This window comes from Acipenser ruthenus, unplaced genomic scaffold (genome assembly GCF_902713425.1).
Source record: "Acipenser ruthenus unplaced genomic scaffold, fAciRut3.2 maternal haplotype, whole genome shotgun sequence".
In the NCBI taxonomy this organism is placed as follows: domain Eukaryota; kingdom Metazoa; phylum Chordata; class Actinopteri; order Acipenseriformes; family Acipenseridae; genus Acipenser; species Acipenser ruthenus.
Window position 1 is genome coordinate 131,594 of NW_026708040.1, and position 13,376 is coordinate 144,969.

At 40.6% G+C, this 13,376-nt stretch overlaps 2 protein-coding genes across 2 annotated transcripts; both read right to left on the minus strand.

Moving 5' to 3' along the window:
* Positions 1–4,859: 4,859 nt before the first annotated feature.
* On the minus strand, positions 4,860–8,758 carry LOC131728700 (SLAM family member 5-like). The gene is made up of 5 exons (XM_059019672.1): positions 8,226–8,758; positions 7,409–7,729; positions 6,162–6,404; positions 5,414–5,526; positions 4,860–5,121 (listed from the first exon to the last, which is right to left on the minus strand). The coding sequence occupies exons 1-5, from the start codon at positions 8,287–8,289 to the stop codon at positions 5,080–5,082; spliced, it is 783 nt and encodes a 260-aa protein (XP_058875655.1). The 5' UTR covers positions 8,290–8,758; the 3' UTR covers positions 4,860–5,079.
* Positions 8,759–9,195: 437 nt separating this feature from the next.
* LOC131728701 (SLAM family member 5-like) lies at positions 9,196–13,322 on the minus strand. Its single transcript, XM_059019676.1, has 5 exons — positions 12,781–13,322; positions 11,964–12,284; positions 10,708–10,950; positions 9,962–10,074; positions 9,196–9,669 (listed from the first exon to the last, which is right to left on the minus strand). Exons 1-5 carry the CDS (start codon positions 12,842–12,844, stop codon positions 9,628–9,630), a joined length of 783 nt encoding a protein of 260 aa, XP_058875659.1. The 5' UTR covers positions 12,845–13,322; the 3' UTR covers positions 9,196–9,627.
* Positions 13,323–13,376: the final 54 nt, after the last annotated feature.

The window sequence follows — 13,376 nt, forward strand, 5'->3', positions numbered from 1 at the left end:
TATATGTATGTATATAAATATTTAAGTACAGTATTTTTGTAAATGTATCTATTAGAACACCTCATTGAAATCCTGTATATACCCACCTGCATGAAAACACCTCAGGGTGTGAGAATTTCACTATCTGCTCCGTAATCAGTGAAAAAAGAATGCTTGACCCCTTTGTGCTTTAATCAGAGGTCTTAATCAACTTCTAAAAAGCCTCCTGCGTTTGACCGCCTGTGCCTATGTGGATAGACGTTTTCTCTTCCTATTTTAAATAAATTGCATTTGTGCACTATGGCAAACATTTAATTAGTCTATCCCTAATTTGCCTATTTTGACAATTTCCCAAGATTTTCAGTTTCAGTCTTTTCATTTCACACGCACAGTCAATCACAACTACAGAAGCAACAGGGCGTTCTAATACATGTGCAGACTGCTGTATATTGTATATATATTGTATATGTTATTGCATAAGAATATGTTTATGAATATAGGAGGCTGTGTGGTCCAGTGGTTAAAGAAACGGGCTTGTAACAAGGAGGTTCCCGGTTCAAATCCCACCTCAGCCACTGACTCATTGTGTGACTCTGAGCAAGTCACTTCACCTCCTTGTGCTCCGTCTTTCGGGTGAGACGTAGTTGTAAGTGACTCTGCAGCTGATGCATAGTTCACACACCCTAGTCTCTGTAAGTCGCCTTGGATAAAGGCGTCTGCTAAATAAACAAATAATTATAATATGAAGGCGTGTTTCTTTAACTAGTTCTTTCAATAACTTGAACATGTTTTAAAAGCTGCCATTGTTACGATATAAAAAAGGTCAGTTTTGAGTGGGCCGCAGCTTCTAAAACGGAAATATCAAAACCAGTATTTCTACATCTGCTGAGAAGGGCTAAAACAGGATGCAGCTTGTTTTTTAGAATACCCAACACCGTGCCTTTTGCAGAGATACATCAGTGTAGCATTAAGATGAGATAAACTGAGGAGACAGAGAGAAACAGACCCTTCTTCTTCACGCAGAGAGGGCTGAGGGGATGGAAGGGGCTGCCCAGGGTCACCTAGTCATGCTGGCCAGGGAGAATCTTAGTAAATACACGCACGCTCACACAGTGCTGTTATACAGAGCTATACCTAATGTGGAAATAATTTTGCATAACCCTAATCATTTTCTCATACCATTGTGAACTTACATTTATTGTGCAAAACAAGTTCCACATGAAGCACACTGTAACTGCATAATAGCATTTCGATGATCTGTGAGCACACATGCATGTGTTCAGTAACTGCTACGCAAACACACAGCCATTAGAGACGCGCAATGGAAAGTGTTTCTCAATATTTCTCCAAGAAGCGCGCAGCACGTTGTGTGTTTTTTTATTGAAGGTGATACTGAAAGGCATTTGAACTCCAAACACTCAGAAAATGCAGTTTCCATTTCAGTAATATGTATGGGTTCTTCCTCGAAGGCAGGGCAAAACGCTTTTGTGGGACGCAGAGATGCCATTAACCCTGATTCAGACCTCGTTTGAGGCAACGCTGCTGTATCAAACCCCCGAGTCTCCCTGCCTGGTGTGCCGTGCAGTGTCCTGAAACCCAGTCTCCTCAAAACCAAGCCTAAAGCCTAAAGATTGTGGTCCCTCCGCTTTAGGCATTATAATCGCTCGTGGTTTATTTATTTTAGATTCCTGGTGCCTTTTCTGAAACTCCTGTTAAGATCCACTGGCGTGTTGGTCTGCAGGTGACTTTAATAGGGCAGACTCCCAGTTCATTTCAAACGAGAAAAGGAACACGGAGCCACACGCGGTCAAACGCAGGAGACTTTTTAGAAGTTGTTTAAGACGCCTGATTAAAGCACAAAGCGGTCTGACATTTTCACACACGGAGCGCCTGTTGTTTCTGTATCACTGATGACCGAGCGGAGATTGAAATTCTCACACCCTGAGGTGTTTTCATGCAGGTAGGGTATATAAAGGACATCAAAGACAAACCTGGAGGTCTTCGAATAAATGTTCACACTACTAAATATATGTGTGTGTCTCAGTGTTTGGGGAGGGAGGCAGGTATTATCATCAATGTGTGGACAAAGTTTGACGTCCCCACTTTGTAAAACACCTTTTTTTAAGAACTAAATATGCCTTTTTTTTAAAAAGTGCCCAAATATTTAGTTTGTTGTCGACTTTCACCCCGTGTGGAGTTTTGCCTGACTGGAGTTAGAAATAGTAAATAAAATATAGTGAGAGTCAATGAGAAGTCCCCACAAATACAGGAATGCAAACGTGTGTGTGCGTGCCTGTGTGTGCATGTGCATGCGTGCGTGCATGTGTATGTGTGCGTGTGTATGCGTGCATGCCTGTGTGTTTTTTGCTGCTAAACTGTGCGTGCGTGTGCGTGCGTGCGTGCCTGTGTGTGTGTGCGTGCGTGTATGTCTGCGTGTGTATGCGTGCGTACCTGTGTGGTTTTTGCTGCTAAGCTGCGTGCGTGCGTGTGTGCGTGCGTAAGTGTGCGTGTGTGTTTATTGCTGCTAAACTGCAAAACCCAATCAACTAATGCAATCTGGCACCGGAACAAGATCAGAAAAAAAAAAAAAATCCTAAACACGGTTTAATCTTATCATTTTATCTCAATACTTTAACAGTTTACAAAATGCGAAATAAAAGGAAATTGCATTTTCACTCTCTAACCTACAACGGGGTCCTAAACAGCTTTGCATCGCCAAGAATTTGACTTGAGACAATCCTACAAACACAACATGTCCATATCTGCAAAAGTGCTCAGTGACACCCCCCACCCCCACCTACACGATGAGTCACTGCTGGTTTTATCTGTGGGTTGACAGACGCATTAACTGGTCGGACTAACGGAAGAGAACTCTTGAAGGGGAAGCGGTGGTAAGGAGGTCTGCTTTCAGGCGAGAGCTGTCTGCAAAGCGCTCTGCTAGTTTGGAAAAGCGAAACTAAATGTCGTCTTACCTCACCCGGCACTCAACAGACTGCAGCGTCTCAAACACACTGCTGTGGGGCCGCGCAGTAAGACAAAAACTACATTAGCAAATGATTGCATGCTTTATTGAATGGTGAAGCAGAGGCAACACTTTCCATTAAGAGTCTCTAACGACTGTGTGTTTGCATAACAGTTACTTAGCAAGTACATGTGTGCCTATGCATCATTGCAGTGGAACAGTGTAACTCTGCATAATGTTATTATGCAGAGTCACACTGTAACCTTAACCCTTTTCTGATACCATTGTGTATACCATATATCATGCAAAAAGATGTCCACATTCAGTACATTGCAACTATGCATAATTACATTGTAATGAAGTGGAAGTGCATGTGTATTTGCTAAGCAACGGCCATGCAAACACACAGCAATTAGAGACACTGAATGGAAAGGGTTACTGAAATAAGTGATGGCAGTGCTTTGCTAAACTCGGCCCTTGAAACTACAGACAGCGTCTCTTCTTGCTTGCTGGGGAGACTCGTGGAGGAGAAGGGGGGGAGGAGGGGGTAAGGGGACAGTGAACGGAAACAGCAAGCGCAAACCAAGATCTATTTATTACTCGACCTGCAGACAGAGAGATAGGCTGGTGAGGGAGTAAGCCGGGTAGAGACTGAGCTCAAACCACAGACCAGCACGCTGTTAACCTCTTGTGAGCTGCAGCAATGCTGGGTGGAGGAGAAAGGGGACGGGGCTTCTTTCAGATCAAAGTCTATTGGAGAATGCGGCAGTGCGCGCCCGTATTTTTCACACACGAGCGCCTGTTGTTTCTCTATCACTGGTTACTGAGCGGAAATTGAAATTCTCACACCCTGTTAAATACACCATTTAAAATACAAGCCATTTTTTTTTGTCACAGCAGCCCGATAAACCACAGGAGACTCCAGCAGCTCCTTCAAGAGTTCGAAGTGGTTTACGCAAGTCACAGGGTAATCACGCACTCACCGCTCTGCGCTACTCGAACCTGTCTTGCCTTGAAAAGTGATCTCCGTTCACCATTTGAAAATACTGTATCCCAATTAAAAGAAGGGGCGTCCCAGTTAAACGGCAGGAACACCATTGGGAAAAACCGCCTCCCAGAGTTCTATCCCATTTAAGCAGAACTCATGATTATCAGAATCCCGATTAGGTGGCACTGATATATATATACACCACACCGTCCTGGTTTATTTGTCAGACATCTTTATCCAAGCCGACTCACATGTGTTACAGGGCAGTACAGGGTTACAATGCAAAACAGTGTTTAAATACACTATAGCTTACAGTAAGTGCAAATACTACTAGAATACATTATTATTATTATTATTATTATTATTATTATTATTATTATTATTATTATTATTAACTGGTCATTTAGCAGACGCTTTTATCCAAGCAACTTGCAGAGACTAGGGTGGTGAACTCTGCATCATCAACAACTGCTGCTGCTGCTGCAGAGTCACTTCCACGTTTGTTTGACGTCTCATCTGAAGGACGGAGCACAAGGAGGTTCAGTGACTTGCTCAGGGTCACACACACACACAGGGAGTCAGTGGCTGCTGCAGAGTCACTTCCAATAGGAGCTCGTTTGTTTGACGTCTCATCCTGAAGGACGGAGCACAAGGAGGTTCAGTGACTTGCTCAGGGTCACACACACACAGGGAGTCAGTGGCTGCTGCAGAGTCACTTCCAATAGGAGCTCGTTTGTGCTCGGATACTTTCATAATTAGTAGTAGTGCTAGTAAATTCTGATTCCAAGTGTTTAAAAACCAAGCCATTGCTTTGCAAGTAGAGCTCACTATATATATATATATATATATATATATATATATATATATATATATATATATATATATATTAGCTCAAAGAGCCAGCTGCCCAACGTTTCGATATGTTGTACATATCTTTCTCATATATTTTTTTTTTTTTCAATGTGTACATTTTGGTTTTGGACAATGCGAGATAAGAAGCGACAAGTTAGGATGATTAAGACAATGTTGTATCTACAGTGAAGTATTAGAAACGGTAATCAGTCCTTTCTCAGTGTAGGTTTGCATTTAGTCGCTCTGCGGGTCTGCAGTCCTTTCTCAGTGCAGGAGGCTAAACCGGTCTCTGCTTCCTCTAAGTCTCACATGCTGCTCGATGCCGCCGCACATTTCTTTTCTAAATCATAAAAAAGACACAAACGCAAGTCCTGTTAATACAACAACAAAACAGTAACAGTGTGAGGGTATTGGAAGACTATTAGGATGTTTTTACTGGCTGTTTTGAGCAGTATTGTGACATAATTTACTACCAGCCAATCAGAGTCCAGCATTTCCTCCGGCACAAGTTTTAAGTCTTAACTTCCCAGCAAACCATATTTTCCCTCAGATCTGGACTGCCTGTCATGATAAAGCGGGTGGTTGTTTACCCAACACCCGAATCAATGCAGATTCAAAGATAAGTACTCAACTGTATGCGCGCAATCCCTCACATGGACTCCAATCACAGCAGAGATCATCAGAACCAGACCCAGGGAGAGAAGGACCGACTTCAACACACAGAACGAAACACCCCCCGGGGACCCTAAAACAAAAGCAATGCAGTCATGTGCAAACGCATCGGCACACCTGAAGACGCGTCATCGAGATCCTTTATATACCCGCCTGCATGAAAACACCTCAGGGGGTGAGAATTTCAATCACCGCTCAGTAATCAGTGATATAGAAACAACAGGAGCTCCTTTGTGTGAAAATGTGAGACCGCTTTGTGCTTTAATCAGGTGTCTTAAACTTCTAGTCTCCTGCGTTTGACCGCGTGTGTGGCTCTGTGTTCCTTTTCTCTCAGTGTTTTACAGTGTGGAGTAGTGGTTAGGGCTCTGGACTCTTGACCGGAGGGTCGTGGGTTCAATCCCAGGTGGGGGACATTGCTGCTGTACCCTTGAGCAAGGTACATTACCTAGATTGCTCTAGTAAAAACCCAACTGTATAAATGGGTAATTGTATGTAAAAATAAGGTGATATCTTGTAACAATTGTAAATCGCCCTAGATAAGGGCGTCTGCTAAGAACTAAAATATTAATAATAAGTCGTATTGCACTTTTGTGATGTCAAAGTCATATTATCCTTGCAATATGACTTTCTCTGTCAATCAAGATTATTTCGAACCTGGTTCCTTTACCCAAATTTACTTTCAATACAACAAAAGCACGCTTGAAATACCCAGACAACTCTCCCGGATAGACGCTGTTGCCTCGCTGACTGGATTAGAAGCGACGCAGGTGAAGGTAACATTAATCTCTCCAGGGATCAGGGACACCTCCAGTATCCCAGCATGCTCAGGTAAATCCTGGTCCCCTCTCTTCCAGCGGTAGGAGACGTGTTCTCGTTGGTTCGTGGTGCAGAGCAGCGTGGCACGGCAGGTTTCATGCGATGGTTTCCTCGTCACCTCCGACTTGATCTTTTCTATACAAATCCAAAACAAAATGTTTAGTTGAGCCAAATGATTTAAACACCTAATATAAACACCAGTGCTAACAGAGAGTGAATTAGCTTTTTCTCAAACTTGTCTTTGAACCTGTATTGAGCTGAATTGACTCTGTCTATATCAATCTATAAGGGCTAACAAAAAACTGACAGAAATTGAAAAAAAAATACATTTTCAAAAATCTAACTTCAAATATTACTGTACTATTATTATGGCTTCCAATAGACTTTTTTAATGGGATATCATTTTGTAGTTTCTTTTGATTACACGATGTTAAATAAAATATCTAAATTATGTTCATGTAGTTTTTTTTTTAAATTCTGTCTCAATCCTAAAATTCTAGGTGTTGCAGATCTTTCGTCCCATGCAGTAAAGTACTGGCAGGTATTTCCGTGCGATGGTTCTACAGCACAAGGGCCACCGTGGATGCAGATTTTGCTGTTAAATTCAGATTCTAGTGTTAAGAAAAGTGGACTGTGTTTGTAATCGCTTTGAAGTGCTTTACTTGCTCTTATCTGCTCCCTATTTTACTGCATTTAATCCTGTACTTTAGAGTACTGTAATCTGTCAAGTGTTATTTAATCTGTAGTATTTTGTATTTAATTATATTCTGATGTAACTATCACTGACACTGTTATCTGCTCCGTTATTGAATCGTATTTTGTCACACTTGTACTTGCTTGAACCAAAGTCATTGTATTTATCTTGCTCTTAATTGTATTATTACTTGTACTGTGATTCTTGAAATGTATTTTTGTTTACGACTGTAAGTCGCCCTGGCTAAGGGCGTCTGCTAAGAAATAAATTATTAATAATAATAATAATAATAATAATAATAATAATAATAATAATAATAATAATAACAACAATGGACACCGGTGATTGCAGCAGCAGCGTTATCATCTTAACACACAAGGTAGTTAACAGGCATCACTGTTCTTTACGTGATTATATTAATCAGAATATAAAGATAAATCCATACCATAAACATGAAAAGTAACAGTGAGTGTAGGGAGCTGATCTCCAGAAGTTGCCGTGGCAATACGTTTATATTCTCCACTGTCTTCAGCTCTGAGCAGATTGATTGTTAAAGACCAGTCTCTTCTGTTCAGATGCACCCTATGTCTGAACTGGTCAGTTGTTACATCACTATTATCTTTATCAGCAATGATATTTTTGCCCAATCTCCATTCAAGTTCACTTGGGTTATCCTGTGGGGACAAACCAGCGGGCAAGACAACGGACTCTCCAACAATCCCATTCACGACTGGATCAGCAAATACTGAACTGGCCACCAGCAAACCTGCAACAACAATACCATTAAACAGGGGTGTAAGATTCTCAAACCATTGAATCTCACCAGTAAATACATTTCAACATGTACATATTTGGAGCCAATCATAAAACCTCCACTTATTTCTGCTTACAAGAGTACTGTACAAGGTGATAGCATTTGTGAGACTATATAAGTATTTAAATGAAAGTAAATGACATTGAGCACATCCTACTGTATCAACACCAGGGCTAATGTGAATGACCTATATCGTGTAAAAATATTTCAAAGTTAAGTACATTCGAACTGTAACCTAATGTAAAGTGTCACCATATGGAGGCTGTGTGGTCCAGTGGTTAAATAAAAGGGCTTGTAACCTGATGCATAGTTCACACACCCTAGTCTCTGTCAGTCGCCTTGGATAAAGGCGTCTGATAAATAAACAAATATGGTTTTTGCTAAACTAAATTCATGGTGATAATTTTACATTTCATGAATGCAAGAATGCAATAATACCAGTACTCACCCAGCAGCACGATGAAAACTGGCAGCGCGTAACTGAAATGAAGCAATCTGCGATGTGCAGACATTTTATAATTCAGGGTGGATAAAAACGACGTGTGAAGGCTTCTGTGGCAGAACGACTGTTGCTTTAATTTTTTTTTTTAAATTCAGCTTCCTTTTTCACAATTCTATTTCTGAGAATAACGCGTCAATACGTGCTACGGTTCCTTTGGGCGTTCTCAAAATCGGTGTGAGAATTTCAATTTCCACTCAGTAATCTGTGATATAGAAACACACTCGTGTGTGAAAATGTCAGACCGCTTTGTGCTTTAATCAGGCGTCTTAAACAACTTCTAAAAAGCCTCCTGCGTTTGACCGCGTGTGTGGCTCTGTGTTCTAATAAATGTGCACACTTCTGTATGTAGCTATTGTATATTATATGTGTATATGAATGTGTATTTCTTTAACTGGTTATTTAAATACAAATAAAAACTTGAATGTAGTTTTAAAAGCTGTTACAAATAAGAAATTGAAGTCCACATTAAACGACCCGTTTTGAGGGCGTTGGGAAACCTCACAGCTTTTAAAAAGTGAAATGTCAAAACACTGTTTGTGGTTCACATATGCTGAGAAAGGCCGAAACAAGGAGGAGAGAGAGAGAGAGAGAGAGAGAGAGAGAGAGAGAGAGAGAGAGAGAGAGAGAGAGAGAGAGAGAGAGAGAGAGAGAGAGAGAGAGAGAGAGAGAGAGAGAGAGAGAGAGAGAGAGAGAGGCCGTGTCCACGTTTATCAGAACACACCCACATTGCTTCTGTAGGTTTGTTATTTTTTTTTTGCATGTGAAATCAAAAAGACCGAAACTGAAAATCTGGGAAAATCGTCAGTCAAATTAGCGGCTGTCTAATTTAATTGATGACTTCTATAGATCGCACATGCAATTAATTTCAAACAGTAAGAGAAAAGGAACACGGAGCCACACATTATTATTATTTATTTCTTAGCAGACGCCCTTATCCAGGGCGACTTACAATTGTAACAAGATATCACATTATTTCTACATACAAATACATTATTTTTACATACAGTTACCCATTTATACAGTTGGGTTTTCACTGGAGCAATCTAGGTAAAGTACCTTGCTCAAGGGTACAGCAGCAGTGTCCCCCACCTGGGATTGAACCCACGACCCTCCGGTCAAGAGTCCAGAGCCCTAACCACGACTCCACACTGATATATATATATATATGGAAAATTTTAAGGAAATCAAATTCAGTCGCTCTGCGGGTCTGCAGTCCTTTCTCAGTGCAGGATTGCATTCAGTCGCTCTGCGGGTCTGCAGTCCTTTCTCATTGTAGATTTGCATTCAGCCGCTCTGCGGGTCTGCAGTCCTTTCTCAGTGCAGGAGGCTAAACCGGTCTCTGCTTCCTCTAAGTCTCACATGCTGCTCGATGCCGCCGCACATTTCTTTTCTAAATCATAAAAAAGACACAAACGCAAGCCCTGTTAATACAACAACAAAACAGTAACAGTGTGAGGGTATTGGAAGACTATTAGGATGTTTTTACTGGCTGTTTTGAGCAGTACTGTGACATAATTTACTACCAGCCAATCAGAGTCCAGCATTTCCTCCGGCACAAGTTTAAAGTCTTAACTTCCCAGCACACCATATTTTCCCTCAGATCTGGACTGCCTGTCATGATAAAGCAGGTGGTTGTTTACCCAACACCCGTATCAATGCAGATTCAAAGATAAGCACTCAACTGTATGCGTGCAATCCCTCACATGGACTCCGATCACAGCAGAGATCATCAGAACCAGACCCAGGGAGAGAAGGACCGACTTCAACACACAGAACGAAACACCCCCCGGGGGCTCTGCAACAAAAGCAATGCAGTCATGTGCAAACCCATCGGCACACCTGAAGACGCGTCATCTATATCCTTTATATACCCGCCTGCATGACAACACCTCAGGGGGTGAGAATTTCAATCTCTGCTCAGTAATCGGTGATATAGAAACAACAGGAGCTCCTTTGTGTGAAAATGTGAGACCGCTTTGTGCTTTAATCAGGCGTCTTAAACAGCTTCTAAAAAGTCTCCTGCGTTTGACCGCGTGTGTGGCTCTGTGTTCCTTTTCTCTCAGTGTTTTACAGTGTGGAGTAGCGGTTAGGGCTCTGGACTCTTGCCCGGAGGGTCGTGGGTTCAATCCCAGGTGGGGGACACTGCTGCTGTACCCTTGAGCAAGGTACTTTACCTAGATTGCTCCAGTAAAAACCCAACTGTATAAATGGGTAATTGTATGTAAAAATAATGATATCTTGTAACAATTGTAAGTCTCCCTGGATAAGGGCATCTGCTAAGAAATAAATAATAAGTCGTATTGCACTTTTGTGATGTCAAAGTCGTATTATCCTTGCATTATGACTTTCTCTGTCAATCAAGATTATTTCGAACCTGGTTCTTTTACCCAAATTTACTTTCAAGACAACAAAAGCACGCTTGAAATACCTGCACAGCTCTCCCGGATAGACGCTGTTGCCTCGCTGACTGGATTAGAAGCGACGCAGGTGAAGGTAACATTAATCTCTCCGGGGATCAGGGACACCTCCAGTATCCCAGCATGCTCAGGTAAATCCTGGTCCCCTCTCTTCCAGCGGTAGGAGACGTGTTCTCGTTGGTTCGTGGTGCAGAGCAGCGTGGCACGGCAGGTTTCATGCGATGGTTTCCTCGTCACCTCCGACTTGATCTTTTCTATACAAATCCAAAACAAAATGTTTAGTTGAGCCAAATGATTTAAACACCTAATATAAACACCAGTGCTAACAGAGAGTGAATTAGCTTTTTCTCAAACTTGTCTTTGAACCTGTATTGAGCTGAATTGACTCTGTCTATATCAATCTATAAGGGCTAACAAAAAACTGACAGAAATTGAAAAAAAAATACATTTTCAAAAATCTAACTTCAAATATTACTGTACTATTATTATGGCTTCCAATAGACTTTTTTAATGGGATATCATTTTGTAGTTTCTTTTGATTACACGATGTTAAATAAAATATCTAAATTATGTTCATGTAGTTTTTTTTTTTAATTCTGTCTCAATCCTAAAATTGTAGGTGTTGCAGATCTTTCGTCCCATGCAGTAAAGTACAGGCAGGTATTTCCGTGCGATGGTTCTACAGCACAAGGGCCACCGCGGATGCAGATTTTTCTGTTAAATTCAGATTCTAGTGTTAAGAAAAGTGGACTGTGTTTGTGATCGCTTTAAAGTGCTTTACTTGCACTTATCTGCTCCCTATTTTACTGCATTTAATCCTGTACTTTAGAGTACTGTAATCTGTCAAGTGTTATTTAATCTGTAGTATTTTGTATTTAATTATATTCTGATGTAACTATCACTGACACTGTTATCTGCTCCATTATTGAATCGTATTTTGTCACACTTGTACTTGCTTGAACCAAAGTCATTGTATTTATCTTGCTCTTAATTGTATTATTACTTGTACTGTGATTCTTGAAATGTATTTTTGTTTACGACTGTAAGTCGCCCTGGATAAGGGCGTCTGCTAAGAAATAAATTAATAATAATAATAATAATAATAATAATAATAATAATAATAATAATAATAATAATAATAATAATAACAACAATGGACACCGGTGATTGCAGCAGCAGCGTTATCATCTTAACACACAAGGTAGTTAACAGGCATCACTGTTCTTTACGTGATTATATTAATCAGAATATAAAGATAAATCCATACCATAAACATGAAAAGTAACAGTGAGTGTAGGGAGTTGACCTCCAGAAGTTGCCGTGGCAATACGTTTATATTCTCCACTGTCTTCAGCTCTGAGCAGATTGATTGTTAAAGACCAGTCTGTTCTGTTCAGATGCACCCTATGTCTGAACTGGTCAGTTGTTACCTCACTATTATCTTTATCAGCAATGATATTTTTGCCCAATCTCCATTCAAGTTCACTTGGGTTATCCTGTGGGGACAAACCAGCGGGCAAGACAACGGACTCTCCAACAATCCCATTCACGACTGGATCAGCAAATACTGAACTGGCCACCAGCAAACCTGCAACAACAATACCATTAAACAGGGGTGTAAGATTCTCAAACCATTGAATCTCACCAGTAAATACATTTCAACATGTACATATTGGGAGCTAATCATAAAACCTCCACTTATTTCTGCTTACAAGAGTACTGTACAAGTTGACAGCATTTGTGAGACTATAGAAGTATTTAAATGAAAGTAAATGACATTGAGCACATCCTACTGTATCAACACCAGGGCTAAAGTGAATGACCTATATCGTGTAAAAATATTTCAAAGTTAAGTACATTCGAACTGTAACCTAATGTAAAGTGTCACCATATGGAGGCTGTGTGGTCCAGTGGTTAAATAAAAGGGCTTGTAACCTGATGCATAGTTCACACACCCTAGTCTCTGTCAGTCGCCTTGGATAAAGGCGTCTGATAAATAAACAAATATGGTTTTTGCTAAACTAAATTCATGGTGATAATTTTACATTTCATGAATGCAAGAATGCAATAATACCAGTACTCACCCAGCAGCACGATGAAAACTGGCAGCGCGTAACTGAAATGAAGCAATCTGCGATGTGCAGACATTTTATAATTCAGGGTGGATAAAAACGACGTGTGAAGGCTTCTGTGGCAGAACGACTGTTGCTTTAATTTTTTTTTTTAAATTCAGCTTCCTTTTTCACAATTCTATTTCTGAGAATAACGCGTCAATACGTGCTACGGTTCCTTTGGGCGTTCTCAAAATCGGTGTGAGAATTTCAATTTCCACTCAGTAATCTGTGATATAGAAACACACTCGTGTGTGAAAATGTCAGACCGCTTTGTGCTTTAATCAGGCGTCTTAAACAACTTCTAAAAAGCCTCCTGCGTTTGACCGCGTGTGTGGCTCTGTGTTCTAATAAATGTGCACACTTCTGTATGTAGCTATTGTATATTATATGTGTATATGAATGTGTATTTCTTTAACTGGTTATTTAAATACAAATAAAAACTTGAATGTAGTTTTAAAAGCTGTTACAAATAAGAAATTGAAGTCCACATTAAACGACCCGTTTTGAGGGCGTTGGGAAACCTCACAGCTTTTAAAAAGTGAAATGTCAAAACACTGTTTGTGGTT

What these genes read in the sequence shown, in the direction of transcription:
- LOC131728700 (XM_059019672.1), bottom strand. Translation starts at nt 8,289, where the DNA reads ATGTCTGCACATCGCAGATTGCTTCATTTCAGTTACGCGCTGCCAGTT. An exon ending in AGTTTTCATCGTGCTGCTGG is followed by an intron (nt 7,730 to 8,225) that starts GTGAGTACTGGT and finishes TTGTTGTTGCAG; the next exon opens with GTTTGCTGGTGGCCAGTTCA. An exon ending in TGTTACTTTTCATGTTTATG is followed by an intron (nt 6,405 to 7,408) that starts GTATGGATTTAT and finishes GGATTTGTATAG; the next exon opens with AAAAGATCAAGTCGGAGGTG.
- LOC131728701 (XM_059019676.1), bottom strand. Translation starts at nt 12,844, where the DNA reads ATGTCTGCACATCGCAGATTGCTTCATTTCAGTTACGCGCTGCCAGTT. An exon ending in TGTTACTTTTCATGTTTATG is followed by an intron (nt 10,951 to 11,963) that starts GTATGGATTTAT and finishes GGATTTGTATAG; the next exon opens with AAAAGATCAAGTCGGAGGTG. An exon ending in TATCCGGGAGAGCTGTGCAG is followed by an intron (nt 10,075 to 10,707) that starts GTATTTCAAGCG and finishes CTTTTGTTGCAG; the next exon opens with AGCCCCCGGGGGGTGTTTCG.